This window comes from Macaca nemestrina, chromosome 8 (genome assembly GCF_043159975.1).
Source record: "Macaca nemestrina isolate mMacNem1 chromosome 8, mMacNem.hap1, whole genome shotgun sequence".
NCBI classification, from domain to species: domain Eukaryota; kingdom Metazoa; phylum Chordata; class Mammalia; order Primates; family Cercopithecidae; genus Macaca; species Macaca nemestrina.
Window position 1 is genome coordinate 93,804,664 of NC_092132.1, and position 27,216 is coordinate 93,831,879.

General features: G+C 35.4%; 1 protein-coding gene and 1 long non-coding RNA gene across 9 annotated transcripts in view; one reads left to right on the top strand and one right to left on the bottom strand.

Moving 5' to 3' along the window:
* LOC105495658 (peroxidasin like) overlaps positions 1-27,216 on the top strand; it is a 507,670-nt gene that overhangs the window by 212,409 nt on the left and 268,045 nt on the right. For all 8 annotated transcript variants that reach the window (XR_011607033.1, XM_071068254.1, XM_071068255.1 and 5 more), the window contains one exon: positions 13,660-13,731. Coding sequence is in view for 6 of the 8 variants with exons in the window: in XM_071068254.1 (XP_070924355.1) it covers positions 13,660-13,731 (72 nt within the window). In the remaining 2 variants the exon portion in view is untranslated. The remainder of the gene's footprint in view (positions 1-13,659; positions 13,732-27,216) is intronic.
* The window catches only part of LOC139355844 (uncharacterized), a 61,311-nt gene continuing 49,099 nt past the window's right edge, over positions 15,005-27,216 (bottom strand). Inside the window, exon 4 of the long non-coding RNA XR_011607034.1 lies at positions 15,005-15,296. This is a non-coding gene — a long non-coding RNA (uncharacterized lncRNA). The remainder of the gene's footprint in view (positions 15,297-27,216) is intronic.

The following is a 27,216-nucleotide window of genomic DNA, read 5'->3' on the forward strand; positions in this document are numbered from 1 at the left end:
CTTCCCTCCTTCCCTCCTTCCCTCCTTCCTTCCCTCCTTCCTTCCTCTCTTCCTCTCTTTCTTTCTTTCTTTCTTTCTTTCGAGATGGAGTCTCGTGCTGTTGCCCAGGCTGGAGTGCAATGGGGTAATCTCGGCGCACTGCAAGCTCTGCCTTCCGGATTCAAGCCATTCTCCTGCCTCAGCCTCTCGAGTACCTGGGATTACAGGCACCCGCCATGATGCCTGGCTAATTTTTTGTATTTTTAGCAGAGATGGGGTTTCACCATGTTAGCCAGGATGGTCTCCATCTCCTGACCTCGTGATCCGCCCACCTCGGCCTTCCAAAGTGCTGGGATTACAGGCGGGAGCCACTGCGCCCGACTTGTTTCTCTTTCTTTCTTTTTCCTTCCTTCCTTCCTTCCTTCCTTCCTTCCTTCCTTCCTTCCTTCCTTCCTTCCTTCCTTCCTTCCTTCCTTCCTTCCCTCCCTCCCTCCCTCCCTCCCTCCCTCCTTCCTTCCTTCCTTCCCCTCTTCCTTTTTTTTGAGATGGAGTCTCACTCTGTTGCCCAAATTAGAGTGCAGAGGTGCAATCTCAGCTCACTGCAACCTCTCCCTCCCGGGCTTCAGTGATTCTCCTGCCTCAGCCTCCCAAGTAGCTGGGGCTACAGGCTTGCACCATCATGCCTGGTTAATTTTGTGTTTTTAGTAGAGATGGGGTTTTGCCATGTTGGTCAGGCTTGTCTTGAACTCCTGACCTCAGATGATCTGCCCACCTTGGCCTCCCAAAGTGCTGGGATTACAGGCATGAGCCACCGCACCCAGCCCCTCTCTGCTTTCTTACAGTGCCAAGCAATATTGGTGGGTAGAGGTGGAGTGGCTTCCCAACAATTGCAGTTAGCAGCCCCAGCAGTTACTGGCAGTGGAGGTAGAAAATTGGTTAATGTATGATGATCACAACCAGCCCAAGAGCCAAAAATAATTGGGCTTTGTGCCTCCTTTGTTATGAACAACAGGGATTGAAGGCTCTGGAAGAAAGAAATGAGATCATACTAATTACTTCTATTAGTGCCAATTAACTCTCAAAAATGTCATGTGAATTTGGCAGGTGGAGACCTGTGAGCTGCATATGGACAATCATCTGAAGGGTTTAGGAAAGTGCTTCTAACTGTGTCCCTCCCCATTTCCCATGTCCACTACTATACAGATCAGTCTATGGGATCATGGAGCCTGAGAGTCAATAAATATTGGTTTCTAGAGTGCTCAGTTAAAGACATGGATCAAGTAAATTGCATTCCACAATATATTTAAGTACATTATTGTATCAGAAAAAAAGACTCAAACACATAAGTTTTACTAAATTGCATGAAGAGGTAATGGTGATGTGAGTTCTTTCTGGATTACAGGGCATTTTTAGAGAAGAAAGATTTTGTAGGGACTGTTGACAGTGTGTGAGCAAAGTAACTATGCTGTCCAATATGGTAGCCACATGTATGAGCCACAGGTGGGTGCTGTTGAGCACTTGACGTGTAGTTAGTCCAAGTTGCTATCTGTTGTATGTGTGAAAGACATTTAGATTGCAAAGACATCTGAAAATAAGAATATAAAATATCTTATTTATAATTTTTATATTGGTTACACATTAGAATGATAATCATTTCAATACACTGTATTAGATAAAGATATATCATAAAAATCAATTTTACCCAGTTCTTTTTACTTTTTTAAAATGTGGCTACTAGAAAATTAGAAATCACATATGTGACTTGCATTTGTGGCTCAGATTATATTTCAGTTGGGGAGGACAGTTCTAGATGTTAAAGGCTAGTTTGAATTTCTTTAAAACTCTGCTTTCAAAAGTTTGGTTAAAGAACTTTAGAATATTATTTCTACTTGTGGAAAATGCATATACCTAAAGGTTAATTGTATTTTGCCTTTTTCAATGAGCTATGCAAGAACCACAAACAGAAAGTGTCGTATGTTCTGCATTCCCACTGGAACATAAAGGATCCACGGCTAGCATGCACAAATAGACCCATTCCCTAAAAATATGCTATGATGAGAGATAAATTCATGTTTCATTAGTTTTGTTATCACAAAAGCCAAAACAGACAAAAAATTCAAAGTTAAATAACTTTTGAGGTTTCTTTATGTCTAAAACTCTATGATACTCTATGGCAATGTCAGTTTAGCCTCTCATGGCACGTACATGAGTAATTTAAAAGAAGGAGATTTTCTTCGTTTGCTGAATGTTAATCTTATTACAATTTACAATCTCATAGCATCTGGCATCTTTTCTTTTTTTAAAAAGAGATCTGTCTTAGTCTATTTTATGTTGCTATAACAAGATAATATATGAATAACATAAATTTATTTCTTACAGTTATGGAGGCTGAGAAGTCCAAATGCATGGCACTAGCATCTCGTGAGGGCTTTCTTCCTGTTTCATAACATGATGGGTTGCATTACATGGTGAGAGGGCAAGAGCAGGAGAGTCAGAGAGCTCATTTTTATAACAAAGCCACTCCTGAGATAATGAACCCACTCCTGTGATAGCAAAATTCATTCATTCATTCATGAGGGAGACAACAAAACCCACACCTTTGATAGCAACATTAACTCATTTATGAGGGCAGGGCCATCATTAATCCATAAATTTATTCATGAGAACAGAGGGATTAAGTTTCCAGCACATGAACTTTTGGGGGACACATTCAAATCCAACAACATCTAACTATAATTTTTCCTTTATTCAACATTCAGGAAATTAAATGATTCATTATTAAACTCATATATTTAAGACCATCATCTTTGATCTTAGATTTTAAAATGTATTTAGCAAATTGATATTAAACATGGCCTCATGATTTTCTTTTTAATAATGAATATTTATATTAATAATTTTAATAATAACTGTATCTGTATGCATTTCACATTTTTGAATTCAGATTCTTTCTTTTTTTCTTTTAAAATTACATAAAGCCTGTGACCATAACAGATTGGCAACAAATAGTCATATGACCAAACCTGGAAGAAAGACAGGAAACCTTGGAAAATATCAACCAATCTGAGCTCTTTTATATTTCAGCAATTCTATAAAATTACTTTATCAAATTGATAGTTTCTCATCTTGACTTATTCAAAAGTATTTAATCTTGTTACCTATATGTCCAAATGAAAGAAAATTATTGCTTTTTACTTAGTATATGTCATTATATCTCTCATAAATATGTCCTAGAATAATATTTATATTTTATATGGTACAAGGCAAGAATATAAGAAAATACAAAATTACTAGCTGCTGATCATGGGCAATTTATAAATATTGAGTAATTCTAAAACTTAGAAGATATTTACCAAAATTAACTTAGTATTTCTGAATAGTGTTGTTTCTTTTAATTTTACTTGGGCAAATATGTATTTTCTAACTTTTATATAGTTGTCATGGATTACTTATGTGATACATGGTAGCATTATAGTTCTACTAAAATGGAAGTCATATGATGATATATATTCCTAATACTATACAAGCTCTGATGAGATATTTGCTCTGTGTGTCAGAAGATGACACAATAGCAGTTGCATATGTGTTTGGATGTATATATAGATGTATACAAGTATAGTGTATCTGGGTACAGGATGGTAAAAAGTCTTGAAATTAATAATGTCTGAAAATAACAGAAAGACCTAACACTATTTAGAAGCCTAAATTTATGGATAAGTGTTTAAGTATTAGCAATGGATTTTAGGAATTGAATAATTTAACAAACAAATTTTATTAAAATTTTGGGGGAAGGTTTCTTAAAGCTGTTATAATATGTTGACAGTATTACGAAAAATGTACTACTTCTTTGGTTTTGGTATAGATCTACAAAAAAGTCATATCTTTAGTACTGCTTATGATAGTAATTACTAGTGGTAAGAGAAAGCATGAGCACAATGACACTCCTTTGTCACTGCCCGGTTTCCTGATTTAGTAATAGAGTTGCCTGGTACATATTTTCTTTATAATTTTTTCTCTTCCAACCTGACTAGTCTGAAACTATCATAATTATTAAGGTCAAAACTCTAAAAGAATGTCCATTATCATCATTATTTCAAAGCACATTTTAAAGATATATTATCTAGCATTATTAGGGATAGAAATAAATTATAATTATGGAAAAGAGAAAGCAAAAAAATCATGATCATTATAGGATATGCTTATATCGTGCAACCTACATTCACTTTACAAATGGTTAAAAACAATAAAGAAGTATAATAAGGAATTATAGTAACAACTGATATGAAAAAATCAATATCCTATATTCAAAAAGTCATCTGTTACAAAATATGACAAAAGAAAATATCCAGCTTAGCAAACTGGAAGACATAAGAAGTATCAACAGACTCGATAAGAAATACATAGCACACAGAAGGTGACTACTTCTAAAACATACTAAGATTAAAAAGATGGTTTAGATAAGCAGAAAAATGAAAGGTAAAGTCAATATGGTAAAATTTTAATATTAGTCAAAATATGCAAAGGAAATTTTTGAAGCTTGAAGGATATTCCTAAAATATACCCAGAAAAATATCTTTAAAATTAATCATTAAAATAGTAAAAGACAGGGGTAGAAACTATCCTATATAAAGAGTAAAATATTAAAAAACAATAATATTGTAAATATTTCCATTGCAGTGTGTCTAGAAAGGGAACCAGTTACATGATGGAGATTTGCATATAATTATATTAATATTGCATATCACAGGAGAAACTGTAAATATGTCAATCGATAGTAATGATAATATGTAAATAATTTGGAAAAAATGTTAATTCAAGATGATTCAAAGATTAAAGCATTAAAATGAAACTACAAAGCTTAAGAAAAATATTGGGATTTTAATGTAATCTTAGATTCAGGAAAGCCTAAGTATGATACAAAATCCAAAGCCATAAAGGAAAAGAACAATAAATTTTATTACATAAAAATTTAAAACATTTGTAAAATACAAACAATAAAGAAAGCTAAAAGTATAAATTATATAAACTTTGACAAAATAATTCTAAAACATTATAAACAAAAGTTTAATTTTTTGCTTACAAAGGGTTTTTAATAAGTTGATAAAGAAAAGATACACAACAAAGTGAAAATGTGAGACAAAGGATTTTTTAAGTTAATGTACATCAAAAGAAACACATGGTCCTGAACATAAATTTTCATAATAACTACATCTTTCTTTCAAATAATATTTGTTTCAAAGAACATTAGAATTTTGAAGTCTTAGAATTTGTTACTCATATTTCACATGTAAATCTGCTTTTTTTGAGAAATATACATGAAGAAAAAAGTTAACAAATTCACTTAATAATAAATTCATATGGACTAAGCAGATAAAAGAATTTCAAAGCTTGAAGACTGGTCTTTTGAATTAACATAATCTGATTTAAAAAAGGAAATAAATGTTTAAACAAATGAAGTATTTAAGAAATATGGGATTATGTAAATCAAAATAAACTATGAATTATTGGTATTCCTGAAAGAGAAGGAGAAAAAGCAAACAATGTGGAAATTAAACTTGAGGGAATAATTCAAGGAAACTTCCTTAATCTAGTTGGAGATATAGACATCTAGATAAAAAAATCTAGAGCACACCTGTGAGATACTACACAAAACAAACATCACCAAGGAATATAGTCACCAGACTGTCCGAAGTCAATGCTCAAGAAAAGAAAAAAAATCACATACAAAGGGAAGCCCATCAGGCTAACATCCTTACAAGTAAGGAGAGTTTGGGGGCCTATTTTCAGCATTCTTAAAGAAAAGAGATTCCAACCAAGAATTTCATATCCCACCAAACTAAGCTTCATAAATGAAGGAGAAATAAAATCTTTTCCAGACAAGCAAGAACTAAGGGGACTCATCACCACTAGACCAGCCTTATGTGAGATTCTTGATGAAGTTCTAAATATGGAAACAAAAGAATTATACCTACTACCATAAAACACACTTAAGTGCATAGCCTGCAGACCCTATATGTTTAAAAAAAAAAAAAATCCACAATAGAAGCTACTACAAAGCAAACAGCTAACAATTTTGTAATAGGGTCAAACTCTTACATATGAATATTAAACTTGAATGTACATGTTCTAAATGCCCTACTTTAAAGGCACAGAGTGGCAAGTTGGATAAAAAAAGAGGACCCATCCATCTGCTGTCTTCAAGAGATTCAACTCACACATAATGACACTAATAGGCTCAAAGCAGAGGGTTAGTGAGAAATCTGCCATGCAAATGGAAAAAAAAGCAGGAGTTGCTGTTCTTATATCAGATAAAACAGAGATTAAATCAACAACAGTAAAAGACAAAGAAGGGTATTACATAATGACAGAGTTCACTTCAACAAGAAGACTTAACTATCCTAAATATGTGCACACCCAACATTGGAGCACCCAGATTTATAAAACAAGTATTTCTAGATCTAAAATGATGTAGACAGCCACATAGTAATAGTTATGAACTTCAACACTCAATGACAACGTTGGACAGACCATCAAGACGGAAAATTAACAAAACAAAACTATGGACTTAAACACAACACTTGGCCAGTTAAACCTAATAAACATTACAGAATACTCCATGGATCGACCACGGAATATATATTCTCTCATCTGCACATGGAGCATACTCCAAGATTGACCATATGTTTGGCCATAAAGCAAGTATCAATACATTTTAAAAGAATCAAAATTATACCAATCATACTCTTGGGCCACAGTGGAATAAAAATATAAGTCAATTTCAAAAAGATCTCTCAAAACCATACCCTTACATGGAAATTAAACAACTTATTTCTGAATGACTTTGGGTAAACAATGAATCAGAAATCAAAAAATTATTGGAAATAAATAAAAACAGATACATAACATATCAAAATCTCTGGGATGCAATAAAAGCAATGTTAAGAGGAAAGTTGAGAGCAATAAATGCCTACCTCGAAAAATTAGGAAGATCTCAAATTAACAATCTGACATCACACCTGGAAAAATGAGAAAAACAAGAACAAACTAACCCCAGAACTAGCAGGAGAAAAGAAGTAAATAAAATCAAAGCAGAAATGAATAAAACTGAGACCCCAAATCCATACAAAGAATCAACAAAATCAAAAGTTGGTTGTTTAAAAAGACAAACAAGATGGATAGACCTCTAGCTAGATTAACAAAGAGAAAAAGAAGATCCAAATTAGCACAATCAGAAATGACAAAGCAGACATTACAATCAATCCTACAGAAATACAAAAGATCCTCAGAGACTGTTATGAACACCTCTATACATACAAACCAGAAAATCTAGAGGAAATTGATAAATTCCTGTAAGGACAAATCTCCCAAGATTGAATCAGGAAAAAATTGAAATGCTGAATGGACCAATATCAACTTCCATAATTGAATCAGTAATAAAAACCTGTAAAAAATAAGCCTTGTACCAAACGGATTCACAGCCGAATGCTACCAGATGTACAAAGAAGAGTTGACACCAATTCTACTCAAACTTACGTTAGAAAATTGAAGAGGCATGTTTGCCTAACTCACTCTTTGGGGGCCAGCATCACCTTGATACAAAGATACAATAAAAAACGAAATTACAGGCCAATATCCCTAGTGAACATAGATATAAAATTCCTCAACAAAATACTAGCAAACTGAATCCAGCAGCACATCAAAAAATTAGTTCACCATGATCACATATGCTTCATTTCTGGGATTCAAGATTGGTTCAGCATATGAAAATCAATAAATGTGAGAATTTGATTCACCATATAAGCAGAATTAAAAAAGAAAAACCATATGATCATCTCAATAAATGCAGAAAGAGCTTTTGATGAAATTCAATGTCTCTTTATAATGAAAACTCTCAAGAAACAAGGCATTGAAGGAATATACCTCAAAATAAGCCATCTATGATAAGCTCACAGCCAACATCATACTTCACAGACAAAAATTGGAAGCTTTCCCTTTGAGAACTGGAATAAGACAAGGATGCCAACTCCCATCATCCCTATTCAAAATAGTACTAAAGGTGCTAGTAAAAGCAATCAGGCAAGAGAAAGAAATAAAAGGCATCAAAATAGGAAAAAAAGGAGAACTACCTCTCTTTGTGGACAATATGATTTTATGCCTTAAAATTCTAAAAATTCCACCATAAGCCTTCTGAAACTGATAAACAACTTCAACAAATTTCAGGATACAAAATAAACATGCAACAAGTAGTAACAACATTTTTATAACAAATTACATTCAAGCTGACAGCCAAATTAAGAATGCAATTCTAGGCTGCGTGCAGTGGCTCATGCCTGTAATCCCAGAACTTTGGGAGGCCAAGGCAGGCGGATCACCTGAGATCGGGAGTTCGAAACCAGCCTGACCAACATGGAGAAACCCCTTCTCTACTAAAAATACAAAATTAGCCAGGCATGGTGGCACATGCCTGTAATCCCAGCTACTCGGGAGGCTAAGGCAGGAGACTTGCTTGAACCTGGGAGGTGGAGGTTGCAGTGAGCTAAGATCACACCATTGCACTCCAGTATGGGCAACAAGAGTGAAACTCCATCTCAAAAAAAAAAAGAAAAAGAAAAAAGAAAAAAAGCCAAAAAAAAAAAAAAAAAAGAATGCAGTACTATTTACAGTAGACATACACCCCCCCCCCCACACACACACAAATACTTAGAGATATATCTAACAAAGGAAGTGAAAGACCTCTACAAGGAAAACGAAACAAAAAACTGCTAAAAGAAATCATAGATGGCACAAACAAATGGAAAAATATTCCATACTCATGGATTGGAAGAATCAATATCTGTTAAAATGGACATTCTGCTCAAAGTGATCGATAGAGTCAATGCTATTCCTAGCGAACTACCAGTGTAGTTTTTCATAGAATTGGAAAAAACTATTGTAAAATGTATATGAAACCCCAAATAGCCCCAATAACCAAAGCAATCTTTAAAAAAGTACAAAGTCAGAGGCATCACATTACCCAACTTCCAACTATATTAGAAGGCTACAGTAACCAAAACAGCATTGTACTGGTACAAAAACAGACACATAGACCACTGGAACAGAATACAGAGCCCTGACATAAGGCCACACACCTACAATCATTTGATCTTTGATGAAGTCAACATAAATAAGCAATGGGGGAAAAACTCCCTATTTAATAAATGGTGCTAGAATAGCTGGCTAGCCATATGTAGAAGAATGAAACTTGACCCCTACCTTCCACTGTGTACAAACATTAACTCAAGATGGATTAAATATTTAAATCTAAGACCTCAGACTCTAAGAATTCTAGAAGAAAACCTACAAAATACCATCTGGGCATGGGCATTGGGAGAACATTTTTGACTAAACCCTCAAAAGCAGATGCAAAGAAAACAAAAATTGGCAAGTGGGACCTAATAAAAATAAAGAGCTTCTGCACAGCAAAAGAACTAAAAATACAGTAAACAGACAACCTACAGAATGGGAGGAAATATCTGCAAACTCTTCATCTGATGAAGGTCTACTATCTAGAATCTTTAAGAAACTTAAACAATTGAACAAACAGAAAACAAATAACCTCAACAAAAATAGGCAAAGGACATGAACAGAGACATCTGAAAAGAAGGCATACATGTAGCCCACAAACGTATGATAAAATGCTCATCATCACGAGTCATCAAATAAAAGCAAATCAAAACCACAATAAGATACTACCTCTATAATAATAGTCAGAATGGCTATTATTAAAAAGTAAAAAAAGCAACAGCTGTGGGTGAGGCTGTGGAGAAAAGGGAATGCTTTTATAGTGTTGATGGGAAAGTAAATTAGTTCAGCCGCTGTGGAAAGCAGGCTGGAGATTGCTTAAAGAATTTAAAACAGAACTACCATTTGACCCAGCAATCCTATTACTGGGTATATATAAAAAAGAAAACAAATCATTCTACCAAAAAGACACGCATGCTCATATGTTAATTACAACAGTCTACATCATAGCAAAATCATGGAATCAACATAGGTGTCCATCAGTAGTGGACTGGATAAGTGTGGTACATATATACCGTGGAATACTACGCAGCCATAAGAATGAAATCATGTTCCTTGCAACAACATGGATGCATCTGGAAGTCATTATCCTAAGTGAATTAATGCAGGAACCAAAAAAAAAAAAAAAAAAAAAACAAAACCAAATACTACGTTTTCACTTTTAAGTGGGAGCTAAACATTGGATACTTATGGACATAATGAGGGCAACAATAGACACTGGGGACTACTAGAGTAGACAGGAAGGGAGGGTGGCAAGGGCTGGAAAACTATTTGGTATTATTCTCAGTACCAGGTGATGGGATTATCCATACCCGAAATCTCAGAAGCATGCAATATACCCAGGAAACGTATCTGCATATGTGCCCCCTGAATCTAAAATAAAAGTTGGAAAAAATAATAAATTTGTGTTCTTTAAATCAGCCTGATTTCTTTTCCTTTCCTTTTTCCTTTTCCTCTCCTTTCTCCTTTTCCTTTTTTTTTTCTTATGGTTTTGAATTGCAAATGATTTATGCATTGTTTATGATTATATAAATATTTTTCTGTGGCTGTGACAGATAATCAAGGGTAGCTATAAGTGACTTTTGCCATGAATCTTTTGCTTGGTGACTATGCAGATCACTCCAGAATAATGATTTATGCTCATTGAAGATTTCATACTCTGTTTACTTTGGTATGCACAGAAATGAAGTTCACAACCCTTAACTGCTAATGTTAAGAGTAGCAGAACCATATTTCTGGAGTATCCAAATGAAAATAAGCATAACCATAACAAGCAGGAACAGACCAACATTATTACCACTTACTAAAAGTATATTATTTGTATTTCTACGCAGAGATAATGATTCACTTGTGGAGTAAATCTTGGCATTACCCCAGCAGAAATTTCGTGTGAGATGGGAGAGAGTTCTGTTTTTCTTTATAAATTTTATTATTTTTATTTTTTATTTTACACTTTGATGAATTGCTGATTATGCAAATTGCCTTAATCTTTTCTAGCAGTCACTTACGGTTTTTAATAAAATATTTCCAACCACACAGTATACATTTCCATAATAGTAAATATGCAAGTGTATGTGGCGTACTCTGGGTAAGACTTTGTGTTTCAGCAAAAACAGATAGAGCTAATAAACTGGACCATTGGTCTATTACTGGTTCCTCTTTTACCCCAAAAGTTTGATCATCAGCATGTTCAGATCTCCTGTTTTCAGAAATTGTTTTATTTTCTCAATAAAACCTGTAAAATTTTTACTTTTTCTTCTTGCAGGTTTTGTTTGCTTCTTTTTTGTTTTGTTTTGTTTTGTTTTGTTCCTTTGGCATCATGGGCGTCATGAGGATATAGGATACAGCCACAAATTTCCCTAAGCTTGTGCTGATTTTTGATGAAAGAAAGTTAGGTATTGTTTTATGCCCTGAATTTTAGCAGACCCACTCATAAATTTTGAATGCATTTTCTTTATGAATAACAAAACAAAATAATATAAATGACAGTTTCTATAACCACTTAACCAAAACATTACTTGGGTAGGGTTCCAACCATTAAAATTATAGTAAAGATATTTTGATGGAAACCATAATGCTCTGAATAAAACTTGACAAGAAATATGTACTTGTGATTGGAAAATACATTCAACTGTGAACCATTTTAATGAATTGGTTTCTTGTCAGCAATAGAAACATTTTCAAGAAAACAAGTTAAATTGTTTGATCTCATACTGTAGGTCATGCACATCATAACTTCAGTGTGAGTTTTTGAAATCTTGTGTTTTATTTTTGTTAAAATTTAAATAACTATAAAAGAATATGCAGAAACATAGGCTTCAAGCACATTTAATGTACTGAAGAAAGACTAATTATGGTATGTAATATCTTTTCCATTTCTTAACTGTGGCTTTGAAAGATAATTAACACTAATGCCCAAAGACAGCTTTTGTATGAAGTGAGTCAATTTCTCTCTCCTAGGCACCATCGTTGGAAGATTTAAGAAAATAGTCACTCAAATTGTTTTTTGTGATCTGTGATTAATATGAGGTTGAGACTATATACATGTGTCACATACCACACATATACATGCATCATAGCAGATGTGCAAATTACATACACACATGCACATATGTATGTATACACACATGTATAGTTTATTCTACATGCATTGGTGCATGTTGTATTTAATAGACTAAGAGGGACAGAATAGTCATTTCTTCAAGTAAATATATTTGCATGGTGGTGGTTTGGGGACCTAACAGAAGTGCATTAATTAATTTTGAACAATAGAATGAGAGAGTACCTAAACAGCAAATTCTCCCAGGACAAGGTTTGTGTCTGGTATTAATTACACATTAACTAGTTATATTGCTTTCAGCCTGTTTAAAAATTCCTTGAACACATGGTGGACTATAAAGTTGAATGGCTCATTGACTGAAGCTTAGAATTATCCATGAAAATTGGCATTATCTCTGTATGGCATCAGCTCCAATGCAGGCTGTAGATTGGTTGTTCTGCCTCCCAATGGCCAGGACACTAGGCAGTCACAAATGGTGAGAAATGGCTCTGGTGCCACAGGTGAGGTGTCAGCCACTTCAGATGCTGTTTGGGGAATTTAACAGCGAGACCTACAGTGAATCAGTTAGGAACAGATGAGCTTCGGAATCTCTAGGCTGCCTGTGAAATTGTGCATAATAACTCAAATAATCATCTGCTCCAATGGCCAAAACACTTCTGTTTTCCTAATCATTCATACAAAAACCCCACAAAACAAATATTTTATAATATACTAAAAGTGAATCCTCCAGCATTGGACTTTCGCAGTAGATTTTTAGAAGCTTTGAGGGTTTTAGACAGTATAGAATATTCAGGAACATGTGTGCCAATCTAATTAGCAGACTTTCCCTCTATATTTAGACATGCCATAATAATTTAAATTTGAAAGAAACTTTAAGTGTTTTTAACCAGAAAAAAAATTTATAATTTTCATTTGCCAGAGTGCTTTTTCTGAAGTTTTTGAAGTTACTGAAAGTTGATTTTCTGTAACTTGTTTTACTGTTCAAATTCGATTTATTTCTGCCACCTGTTATTTTTCTCCCTGGATTTTTTAGAAATCATTTTTGGACCGTTGGATACTACTATAATAAGAGCCTCACTTCCTATGGTGTAATTGACTCTTGGTTTGACAGTTTAACAAATACACAATGAAAGTCCACTGTGTGCCAATAGCTGTGATATTTATTTTTCCAAGGAAGATGCTTAAGACTGAGTGTTCAATACTCTCCATCTGTTTGTTTAGGAATATGTTCCTTTGTTACCATGGCTATGTTGATAATTTTCCTTTTAGATGACGTGCTTCAGGAAAACAAGAATTTTATCTCTGGGTTGCAAAGTTGTTTTAGGAATGTTTTAGGGTCATTTAATAAACACAAATTATTTTTGAAAAGTCTTTGTGACAAATTAATGTTTTATATCACTTTTTTGAATCGGGAATTAAAGTATAAATTTCCAAATTTAGTGAACCATGTCAGTAAATATTTTTCTGTTGTGCAAAGAACTATACTTAGCAGAACTATTTTGATGTTTGCAGAATCTGTTTCTCATTTGGGAATTATTTGTTTGTTTTTGTTTTTTCAGTCTGCTGAACAACAACCACATCAGAAAGATTTCCAGAAGTGCTTTTGAAGGACTTGAAAATTTGCAATATCTGTAAGTTATAAGAAAAAATAACAATGGCTTATGGTGTTGATTGACTATTTTTGCCTTTTTGTGTGCACGTTTACTTTAAATTAAAATAATTCTTTACCTTCATGAAAAGCACTTTCAACCTTTATATAAAACTCACATATGAACATGTCTTAAGTGCAATAAATTATTGCTTTCAATAGGTTGCGCATCTGAAAACATTTGAATATACACAATTCTCTTGCCGTAAGGTCTAAATTGGATACAAATAAAAACAAAACAGTTTTCCAATATTTCACATTCAAATTTAATTACTCAGTAATTGTAAAAAATTCCATACACCCAAAAAAGTGTTTCTTTTTTTTGTTGGCTAAAGGAGCTTTATGCCAACAACTTATCCATCCAAGACCTTCCAAAGCCAGTGAACACATTACAGTTAGGAACTTTAATAAACTTGGGTAAGAACCAAATTTTGGAAAGATTAGGTCACAAATATGATCACTGACAATTTTCATGGTTTTTGTGTATTATTGGTAAACGGGAATAAAAATATTTTAAACAACTGCCTGTTTGACTCAGAAACATTGGTGTTTGATAATTTCAATGGTGGGAGGTCATAATTGGATATGGTTAGGTTGGAGGCTGAAGAAACAAACTACAAGGGCTTTTATCTCAGCTGGAGTGAGTGCTACAACTTTCTTTTTAAAACAATATTAAGGTGATAATGAATATTTTTATACAAATATGTTCATTTGTAGATTAATCAAGCACACTGCTAAAAATTTGTTCTCTTGAAGAGAAGAACACCATTCCAGTCTTTAGCTCTGACCAAATTTATACGACTGTAGTATCTTTCGAAACCATTGAAATTCTTATTAAACCCCAGGTCAGGAGCCTCAAAGCCTCCTGTGTTCAGTTGAGACATCTCAGCCTAACATAGAGGTCTCCCACAGCTCTGGTAATTACTGAGTCCTGAAGTTTCAGTTTCCTCTTAGGTCAGTCAATTCCATCTGCTTGCCTAACCTTTCATAACAAATCCGACATACCATCTTAGTCAATTTTCTGCTGATGTAACAGAATACCACAGACTAGGTAATTAATTTTTTTAAAAAAAGTTTATTTGGCTCATCGTTCTGGAGACTGAGAAGTCCAAGATCAAGGGGTTGCATCCTAACATGATGGAAGGACAAATGAGCATACAGACAGGGAGAAAAAGGGGGCTGAAATCCCTCAATCACTAATCCACTTCCATGATAATGGCATTATTGCATTCATGAGGGAAGAGCCCTCATGACCTAATCACTTCTTAATAGTCCCTCCTCTTAATACCATCACAGTGACAATTAAATTTCAATATGAGTTTTAGAGGAAGCAAACATTTAAACTGTAGCATTCTGCCTCTTTGCCTCACAAAACTCATGTCCTTCTTATATACAAAAATATATTTATTCCATCTCGGTGGCTCCAAAAGTCTTCACTTATTTTAGCACAAACTCAAAACTCCAAAGTCCAGAATGTCATCTGAATCGGATATGGGTGAGACTCAAGGTGCGATTCATCCTGAGGCGAATTCCTCTCCAGCTGTAAGCCTGTGAAATAAATAAAAAAAAGATATCTACTTCCAAAATATGACAATGGTGCCTGCATACGATAGACACTCCCATGACAAAAGGGAGAGATAGGCAAAAAGAAAGAAGCAAGAGGCCCTAAGTTGGTCCAAAATCTAATAGGGAAAACAATGTTAAACCTCAGACTTCCACAACAATCATTTACTCCATTTGCCACCTTCTGGACACTGGGGAATTTGGGTCTCCAAAGCCTCAGGTGGCCACGACCCCATGTCTTTGCTGGGCTCAGCCCATGCTTCAGTTCTCTTGGGTTGGAGTCTCATGCCTACGACCTTCCCAGGCCAGAGTTTCCACTGGTGACCCTATAGCTCTGGGGTCTCAGTGGCAGCCCAATCCCATGGATCCACTAGGCTTTGCCCTAGTGAGCACTCTCTGTGGAGGCTCCACCTGTGGCAGGATTCTGCTTAGGCTCTCAGGTTATTTGATACATCCTTTGAAATCCAGGTGAAGGGAGCCATACTCCCACAGCTCTTGTATTCTGTGAGCCTGGATACTTATAACATGTGGACACTGTCAAGGCTTACTGCATGCACACTGCACAGGAACCAACTTAGGCTATAGGTGGGGTTGGTTGAGGCATACACTGTGGTGGAACACAGGAAGCAGAGGCCCAATGTGGCTCTGAGCAGCAATTCCATGGAAGGTACCTTGAGCCCATTCCCTGAAACTATTCTATTTTTTCTAGAGCTCAAGGCCTGTGATGGGACAGGCAGACTTGAAGGCCTCTGAAATGCCTTTGAGGTCTTTCTCCTGTTCACTTGATGAATAGCACCTGAATCACTATCTGTGGTAAACTCTTTAGCAAATGGTCACTTGGGCACACCTGTAGTATTCTCTCTTTCACATGCTTCTTTACTCTTTACATGTGCAGCCTGCAAATTTTCCAAATCTTTCTGTTTTTTACCTTTTAATTATAAATTCCATCTTTAAGCTTTTTCCTCTAGCATCTCAATGTATGTGGTTAGAAGTAGCTATGCAGCAACCTGAATGCTCTACTGCTTAGATATTTCTTGCATCAGACATCTTAGTTAATGACCCTTAAGTTCTTCATTCCATAAAGTCCTAGTACACAAACACAATTCAGCCAAGTTCTTTGCAACTGTATAACAGGGTGACTTTTAATCCAGCTTCCAATACCTTGTTCTTCATTTCTGTCTGAGACCTCATGAGAATGGCCTTTACGTCCGTGTTTCTATCAACATTCTGGCCACGACCACTTAATATCTAAGACATTCCATACCTTTTCTACAGATTCCTCTTATAAGCCCTTAACAGAATCACCCTTAACATTCTGTTCATGGTAATCTAGGGTTTTTCTAGCCTGCTCCTCCAGACTCTTTTAGCCTTTACCCATTACCCAGTTCCAAAGCTACTTCTGCATTTTCTGGTATCTGTTAGAACAACAGATCCACCTCTCAATACCACTTCTCTGTCTTTGTTTTCTGCTACTATGAAAGAATATTACAGACTGGGTAATTTATAAAGAAAAGTTTATTTGGCTCATGGTTCTGGAGGCTGGGAGCTCCAAGACTAAGGGGTTGCATCTGGAGAGGGCCTTCTTGCTGTGTCATAACATAGTGGAAGAACAAACAAACACACAAGACAGAGAGAAAAAGGGCCAAACTTTGGTGATAACCAACTCACTCCTGTGATAATGGCATTAACCCATTCATGAGGGAAGATTCCTCATGACCTAATCACCTCTTCAGGGTCCTGCCTCTTATCATAGTTACACTGGAAATTAAATTTCAATGAATTTTGGAGGGGACATTAAAACCATAGCACATGCCCAGTGGGTACATGCCATTCTTTATTTCCATATTTTACACAGTACTAAGTATCCCTCAAACTTTGGTGGTGTGCAAAGCCTGCTGCTCATTAGTGAAGGAGCTTGACCTTCTCCCTATGTTTCATCTCAGTCCTGCTCTGTAGTTCTCTACCCATTGGCATGTCAAGAGTAACTCTCTTATAGTAAAAAAAAACAAATTAATAAACAAAACAAAACAAGAACCTTTATGGCTTTTCAAAAACCAATTTAGAAGGAATCTCATCACTTGCACTAATATTCAATGAGGAAATATAGTAAAATCACAGTTATTAGCAGGAAATTAATTTTGAATAAGACAAATGTTCAATGTTGCAGAGGCTTGGATCAGTTACATACACAAGTGTATTCTCTGCTCTGAGTGAGAACAAAAAATCACTTCAGATAACTTCTAATCAATGCTCTGGCCAACTAAAAACACTAGTTATTAAGTGAAAAAAAAGTCTGGGCTTCTGTAAGATATGTTATTTAAAAGGCAAGGATAAAAAATGTGTGATGCAGTACATGGTGAACACATTCATGTGCCCACTGCAGTAAATTTTACCATGTTTTCAATAACATTGCCAAGTAACCAGGGAATTTTGTAGAGAAAGAGTGTTGTGAGTTGGAAGACACATTCAATGCATACAATACCTGCAAGTTTTTATACCTTTTCTTTGCTCTTTATACTTGATCCACTGCTCTTTTATTTCTTCAAATATGGTAAGCGCTGCCTTTCTACTCTCTGACCCTGGGCATGCCCTGCTTTTTGTTTGTTCCTTGACTATTTTCCCTTTCTTGTCCCAGCTTTAATGTCATGTCCTCTAGGAATCACCTTAAGTCAACCAATACTTCTCTTTTCCTCCCTAACGTGGTGCCCTGTGTATTTCATTTATTGCATATACCACAAAAGTTTATTTTTTCTCATCTATTTGTTAAATTATTTATTTTATTATTTCCCCACTGGATTCTGTGAAGTCAGGTGGCCATGCTCTCCTTATTTATCCCATATGTCAGCATCCAGAATTAGTATCTAGAACACAGAAACTACTCATTAAATATTTGTTGAATAAATGTATGAACATAAGTTACTCAATAAATGCTTGATATTTGCTTAATTAACACTCTTAGTTATGTTGAAGTAATTATTCTTAAGAGAGGAATGATAACACTATTAAATGCCTCTGTTGTTTCAACAACATGTGTATTTATCAATTATTTATAGTGTGCACTTTCCCAAAGATTACAAGTATTTATGTTACAAAAAGTTGTTATAGTGCTTGTATATTCAGGAGGTTAATTTTCATTAAGCTATTTATACCACAGAACTGCAGTTTTATCCTGTCAAACACAAAGGATAGTATAGCTTTTCCCCTAAGACGCAAGCATTTGTAAACTCATCTGAAATTCTTGTGTGTTTTGAACCAAAATGTATCTCTGATCCCCTTGGGAAAAAATAAATTGAAATGTCTTAAGACAAGTTGTGCTTTCAAATTAAAAAAAAATACAATTGTTTGAGAATATTTTTGGGTTATAGCGATTCGTTTAACATTAGCTGAATTTTAGAGCTAAGACATATTGAAGATCTAAGAGCAAAATGCTCCTTTTCTTTGGTTTAGCAGACTCTTAAACTTTAGCTCCTTTTCTTTGGTTTAGCAACCCTTAAGAATAGCATTGCAATGTTCATTATTTTTAACCGTTTGACTTAATCTAATGATAAACTCCAAAGTAAAATTTATTTATTCAGAAACATCTTGACATCCAAATGATAATGATCTTGTTACTTACGGGCATTGATAATGATATCAAATCACTGTAATGCAAAATGTGATAATAGTCATGTTACTTAAGGGCACTGATAATTTCACAAGTTTCCAATTACCCATGGGGCAAAAAACTAATGCATCTCTGTGCATGTCTGCAATAAACTAGGCATCAATTGCTAGCATTTAAAGAGGAAATTTATTCCATATTCAAATCTGTGATTCTGTTTCTGGCCATGGTTCTTGTTCTCTAAGTTTAGTATTTTATCTGAATTATAGCTTCTTCTTCCTACTAGCCCAGCTCTGAGCAGCTTTGTCCTTATGAACTCCTGTTACTGAATGCTGCTCCTTCTGCACAAACTCACCTACTTAGATTATTGGCTGAATGTGTCACTTGCAATTGTGTCCTCAGTATTGGCCTTTTCCATTTCTCTCCAGTTTCTTTGAATTTATTGGGAGTCTGCCCCATTCCTATTGTATCCTACAGATAAAATTTTTTTTTGAAATAGTAGGCAAGTAAGTGCCATTGAAGAATGTGACCTTTAATAGTGTAAGCTTGAAGGACACAATGCTCACCAGTTCTGAAATCTCTTACTCCCTGGGTTTTACTGACAATCTTAATAAAATGAGTGCAATTTCCTTGTGGTTTCTTGTCCAGTTTCTCAACTTTTGCTGTGAAATAAACCACTGCAGAATTTAGTGGCTTAAAACAATCAAACATTTTTATCTCTCATGATTGTTTCATGGACTAATGAGACAGTTCTTTTTGTCTATGTTGGCTCAGACCTTCTGATCTAGAATGACTTTATTCACATAGCTGGCAATTTCTCAGTATCAGCTGGGATGCTTTTCTTTTCCATGTGGCTTCTCTTTCTCTGTGCTTGTTTACACAATTACCTTATCCCTAACATCATCAGGGATGAGTGCTTTCCACGCCTTGCTTGTGTCATGTTTGCCAGTGTCCCATTTGGCCATTCAAGCCACATGACCGAGATGTGATTCAGCACTGGAGAAACAGGCTCCATATTTTGGTAGATGAAGCAGCTTAATCACTTTGCAAAGGGGTATGAATCAGGGATGGGAGGAATTTTTTGCAATTTCTGCACTCTATCACATTCATATAGGTCTGGAGCTTCCAGGGGTTGAGGTACGGGTTTTAATCACAAGCACATCCGGGGTTAGTGTTCAGGATGGATTATGCAGTAGGAGCTCAAAGAGAAAAGGGGCCATGTCTATTTGGGGAGCCACAAGGGGTGGGGGGCAGGTTGGACTTGATGGAAGGAGCAAGAGGATTGTGAGAAAATTCAGCAAACAGTCTGGTATGTTTGTGTTATGGCAAGTATCTTTTAATGAATGGATGGGAGGGCCTGAATGGAGCATGATGAGAAATAAGGCTAGTAAGTTTGACAAGGACCAGATCATGGGGGAGGAGGGTTTGTGTGCCAAGTTTTCTGTCTCCGTGTAGTTAGCTCTTTCTTACTTCTACTCACTCCAAACCAGTCTCCATTCCTACCACTCTACTAAAGGTTTTTTGATGAAGGCCACTCATGTTGTTAAACATATTGAACCGTTCTGTGTTTAATTATGTTTCACGAGGCTTCATGGTCTCCTGCACTGACTGCTTACCCTCTGATCTCCTTGGTGTTAGTGACATTGCATGTTCCTGGTGTGCCATTTGCTGACCTGCCTGCTCGGACTCCTTCACCCTGAGTTCTTGCTCATGTGCTGTTCTCTTTTCCCACTTTACACCTCCCTGTCTTGGAACATATCTGCTTCCATGGTATCAGTCATCATGTAGATGCTCCTGGCTCCCAAATCTTTATTTCTAGCCTGGATTAGTTTTATGTTTCGCAATCCATACACATGCAATTTCTAACTCAATATTTCCACTGATATGTCCCACAGGAGCTTCAAATTCAACGTGACTTAAATTTAACTCATTATCTTTCTCCCTTCAAACCCACTCTTTACTTTCCCCTTCAAATGTGCTTCTTATTTTGGGAAATGACGACAGACTCATACAGTCATCCAAACTAAATATCTGCACATCATATTGGCCTTCTCCCACTTTCTCTCGTGCTGTGTCCAGTTAGTTGTTAAGTCCTATAGGGTCTAGGTTAACATTGCTCTATTCCCCTCCTATCTACCCTCATTGTGCTGCCTTAGCTTCCATCCTCCATATCCATCACCCTTGCCTGTACAAAACTTTATTTCTTTGCCCAAATCTTTCCCTTTCTAAATCTCTGAAGGGCAACTAGTCATCTTTTCTTAAAAAAAAAAAAAAAAAAAAAAAGACTTGATTAGCCCATTTTTCTTAGAGTTCTTCAGTGGCTCCCATTGTTTTTGGGATGAAGTAAAATCTCATTAACAGAACATATAAAATTCAACTTTATTTATATCTTCAGCCTTCATGACAATCAACTCCTCAAACTTGGAGCTCTAAAGTTCCTAGTATGTGACATTTGATATCCTTCTGAATTGCCAGCTTCACATCTTGGCAACTGTATTATGCTGGGATATTGTGTCTTCCTGAAAATACCTCCTGCTCCATGACTCTGATGATCACATAACAGATCACTTATTTTTTTACCTACTATGTTATTAGAGATGTACACTGTCAGTAATCTATGCAACAAACTTGTAAGGTTTTATATATGGGATAGATGAACACAGTAATTAATTTTACCAAGGACACAAATATGAAAATACCAGGGCCTTCTGAGGAAAAAATGTGGGAACAGAAGCAGAGCAGGTGGTCTGGGGTGGGAGTGAAGAGCAGTGACACCTCTCCTACCCTGCCTGGGAAAGTATTCCCTGCCTTACGGAGTGGGGTGGTCTGGTCAACTCCGCAGGTTTACCCACTTAGAGAAATAGCTGCATCAAATGGTCATAACTCAATGAGAACAAGCATTAGCATCATCTAGCTCTGAATCTATTTTCATCAAGCATCCTGATTATCATCTGAATCTCATATAGATTTGCCATCAAGGAAAGAATATGCTGACTACCTGAGAAAAATAGCCCAATCTTCAAGGAAGTAACATTTCTTATTAATTAATTGATTTATTGACTAGTTTTTGTGTGTGTGTGTGACTTTGGATAGGGAAAATTAGTTTCCAAAAGAATAAAATATATTCAGATGCTCTGACTAAATTCATTTTGTAGGCCAAGTTGAGGAACTTCTGGAAGGTCCTTTTTGAGCCACTCATCCAGCCTTCCTATACATCTATCTTTTCTCTCTGTACTTGCAACTATTTTCTCTTTGTGAAAATTAGGTAGCATTACTTTATAATCTTGACATATAATTACTTTGTCAGCATATTTTGATTAAGAAATTTTAGTTTTCATCCATGTGTTCATCCATTTTTTCATCCATCCAACAATCTATTTAATGTCCATCTATCCATCTATTTATCTATTCATCCGTCCAATGATAATGTAACAAACACCTGCCATGCCAAGTACTATACTAGGCTCTAGTTGTGTCATGGTGAGCAAAAAAGATTTGGCTCTGTCCTCATAAAATCTATGAACTGATATAGTAGAGGAACATTATTCATTTGTTTTCTATCTTAATATTTCAGTAGTAAATTACCATGTCCTAGGCATTTGGAGTCATGAATGTACAGAATGAGATTCAAGAAGTTGGAGCAGGGAAGAGGAGACATTACAACTAATACCACAGAAATACAAAAGATAATGAGACTGCTATGAACAACTACACACCCCAAAATTTGATAACATAGAAGAAAGATTTCTAGAAACCTGCAACCTTTCAAGATTGATGAGGAGGCTTTTGCTTCCTTTCTCCATGTGTGATGCTGGGTCCCCCTTTGCCTTCCGCCACGATGGTCAGCTTCCTGTGGCCCTCACCAGAAGCCAAGCAGATGCTGGCGCTGTGTTCCTCACACAACCTGCTGAACTGGGAGCCAAAATAAAACTCTTTTATTTATAAATTACCCAGTCTCAGATATTCCTTTAGAGCGATGCGAGTGGACTAACACAATCACCTAAAAAATATTTTGGCACCTTGTTCTTAGTATTTTTCAATTCACTCACAAAATTTACTTTGGTTCCCTGTGGGAAAAATATTTACATAATTGAATATTGTATACTGTGAGAACCATATTTTTCAGATTTTAATGATGGATGGTATTTCCTTCCCCAGACTAAGCACTACGTTTATAAAATTCCTTCAATGTAACTATCCTGTTCTGTAATTGATTATATGTAGATTGGCCATCATTTACCAGGATTTTTTTTGAGAGTGAAAGCAGGCACTGCTAACAATTATGCTAGTATAGAGTATATAAACCAAGGCTGTCCCAAGCCAATCAAGCACGTGATCATCCTAGTTATATAAGACTAATTTCAAATGACTGCTTTAATATAAGATAACTGTAGTGTCTTACTTTTGAGGAATTTAAAGCATGTAATTTTATCACAATTGATGAAGTCATTTAAAAAAAACATCATTTCACATTCTATCTGCTCAGATCATAAAATCAAGAGTAAAAGGGAGTAACAAGTGATAAATGTCAGTGTTGCTAAGCATCAGATAAGGTAATGTAGGATTTCTTATAAAGCATTATAACATTGTCCTTCAAAAGAACTCTATGACCCTGAATACAGACAAGTGTTTTTGTGTGCAACACTTTTTAAATAAAATTTACCTGTCAGAGCCTTTCAAAGTTGTTACTAATGCTGAAAAGATCTTTTCCTAGTCATGAGAATAACCTACATTTACTCTATATCTTAATAGGCTCAGGATACCATAACAAAATACCATAGACTAGATGGTTCAACCAACAGACACTGATTTTCTCCCAGTTCTGGAGTCTGGAAGCCTGATATCAGAGTGCTAGCATAGTCAAGTTCTAGTGAGTGCTTTCTTCCTTGCAGACAGCCACCTTCTTTCCTCAGTACCCGTGCTATGTAATAATCCTGTAGGATTAGGATCGTACCCATGACCTCATTAACTCTGTTTTATAAAAGTCCTGTCTCCAAATATAGTCACATTTGGGGTTAGAGCTTCAACATATGAATTTTGAGGGGATACAATTCAGTCCATAGCTCCATAGGAAACTTAAAAGTATACTTTTTATATTTATAAATAAATTTTAAAAAATATATCATTTTGTAAACTGCTTTAAAAAATCCTAATATATTCTCATGTGTTCCATGTAATTAAATTTTTCTATGACAGCTAAAAAAAGATTAATGAGGGAGAAATAGAAAATCTGAACAGGCATATGAGTAAGGAGATCGCATCAGTAATGAAACATATCCCACCAAATAAAAACCGAGGACCTCATGGCTTCACTGCTGAATTCTACCAAACATTTCAAGAACTAATGCCAATCCTTCTCAAAATGTTTCAAAAGAGTTAATATTAAGGAAGACTTCCAAACTGCTTTCATGAGACCAGCATTGCTCTGAAATCAAAGCCAGGCAAGGATGCTATAAGAAAAGAACATTGCAAGCCAGTATCCCTGATGAACATGGGTGTTTTAATTTGACTCAAACTCTTTGATGCCTAATTTTATGCTTTCATGAATTTCTCACGAAGGTAACTTATTTCATTTCTTTTTCTGGTGCATATACTTTATTTCTTTATTTTATTTTTATTTTTTTAAATTAATTAATTAATTAATTAATTTTGAGACAGAGTCTCACTCTGTCACCCAGGCAGGAGTGCAGTGGTGCAATCTCAGCTCACTGCAACTTCCGCCTCCCAGGTTCAAGCAATTCTTGTGCCTTAGCTGCTCAGGTAGCTGGGATTACACACACACACCACCATGCCCAGCTAATTTTTTGTATTTTTACTAGAGATGGGTTTTTGCCATGTTGTCCACGCTGGTCTTGAACTCCTGAGCTCAGGCAATCTGCCCACCTTCGCCTCCCAAGCATATGCTTTTATGAAGCTGTTTGGTAATACAAGGTCAACCTTACAGATGATTGGGGTCAGTCATATTGTTACCCTAGCCAGAATGATCCAAGGCTACAAGATTTCTTTTCCTCCAGACGTTTTACTCACTCCTTCCTCTTTCCTGATTTTTCTTTGATTTCAGGCTACTCAAGTCCAGTTCTCCCAATCAGCCACCTTTCTGCCTGTTACGTACTCACTAGAGTAAGGTCCATAGTGAGAGAATCCTTTTCAGGTTTGCGAAGAGAGGGAGAAATAGATTCAGTAGATTTTTGCGTTGCATATTTGCTAATTATGCAAAAAAGTCTTTGAAGTTTGCCTTCTATTATGCATCTATTTCATGAACAGCCAGCAACTCACATCCTTTATATAACTTTTCTAGATTTCCCCAGCCAGAGGTACTTCTCACATGTAAGACATTATTTCCTTTCCTCTCCCTCTGATTTCAATATCTGAGTTTTCATATAGTTGTTGTATCCTTCTATTCTAGCGATAAGCTACTTGATATCAAGGAATTTATTAACTACTTTTGTCTTCCAGGCAATAGTATGCAGTCCCTAGTACTTACACATGTTAAACAAATGATTATTAATATCAACTGTATTTTTAAACTGTAGAATGGATGACATTGGTGGAACATGATATTCAAAAGTCTAATTAACAGATGTGTGGAACAAATTAGTTTTGTGCGATAAAATGAATTAAATTAACCTTAGTAGTTCCAGAGAACAGAATTTGGACTTAGATACAGCAACAGGGAAAATGATTTCAGTTAACTTATTCATTCATTTCAACATCCATTCATTCAACAGATGTTTTTAAATAAAATGTTTTATTCTGAGATAATTATAAATTCACACACAACTGTAAGAAATAGTACACGGAGAGATAACATCTACTCTTTATCCAGTTTCTACCGATGATAAATATAGCAAAAAATATAGTGCAATGTGTGACCAGAATACTGGCATTGATACAGTCAAGATAAAGAGCATTTCTACCACCCAAGGTCCCTCATGTTGCTCTTTTATAGCCACATCCACTTCCCTCTGCCCACCCCCTCTTCAAATCCTGGCAACTACCAGTCAATTCGCCATTTCCATGGTTTTATTTAAAGAATGTTATTTAAATTGAAACATAAAATATATAGCCTTTTGTGATTGCCTTTTATTTTCATGTAGCATCATTCTCTGGAGAGTCATCCTGGTTTTTGCGTAATACTGATAGTTTATTACTTTTTATTGCTGAGTAATATTCCATGGTATCAGTATACCAGTGTGTTTAACCATTCACCTATTGAAAGACATCTGAGTTATTTCCAGTTTCTGGTTATTCAGAATTAAAATCTTTAGGGTGGTGATTAACATTGCTTCATACACAAATAAAAATTTACACAACTATTTTTGGGTGAATTTAATTTTTTTATTCTTTAGAATAAACATCCTGGAGTGTGATTGCTGGGTCACATGGTAATTGGATGTTTGGTTTTAAAGACACTGATAAATTGTTTTCCAGAGGAGCTGTACCATTTTATATTCTCACTAGTATGTGATCCAGTTTCTCTGCACCCCTACCAACATTTTATATTGTCACTATTTATAATTTTAGCCATTCAGATATGTGTATAGGAATATCTCATTGCAGTTTTAGTTTATACTTCTCTAATGGCTGATGATGTGGAATATCTGTCATGAGCATTTACCATCTGTTTATCTTCTGTTCGTGTCTGCTCATGTCTTTTGCTTACTTTCTAATGAGATTGTGGGGTTTTGTACTGTTAAGTTTTGAGAGTTTATATATTCTAGAGATTAGTCCTTTATCAGATATGTACTTTTCAAATATTTTCTTCCAGTCTGTAACTTGCTTTTAATCTTCTTAACAGGGTCTTTTGAAGAGCAGGTATTTTCATTTTGATGAAGTTCAATTTATCAAAGGTTTTGTCTATGGATTATACCTTTGGTGTCAAGTCTCACAGTTCTTTTCCTGCCTATCCATCCAGAAGATTTTCTCCTGGCTGTTTTTCCTGAAAGATTTATAGTTTCCATATCTACATTTAATTCTGCAACCCACTTAGAGTTAGTTTTTGTGTAAGGTGTGAGGCTTAGATCAAGGCTCGTGTTTTTGCCATGAATGTTCAGTTACTTCAGCACCTCCTGTTAAAATGCTTTCTTTCTTCCCCTGAATTACTTCTGTACCTTTGTCAAAAATAAGTTGGCTATATTTTGAGGGTCTATTTCTAGGCTATTTTACGACATTTACCTATATGTTTACCCCTTTGCCAAAGAATCTTGATTAGCTAAATAATACATCCTGAAGACAAGTAGACAGTTTCCTTCCATTTTATTTTTTTTTCAAAATTTTTAGTTAGTCTAGATTCTTTGCCTTCCA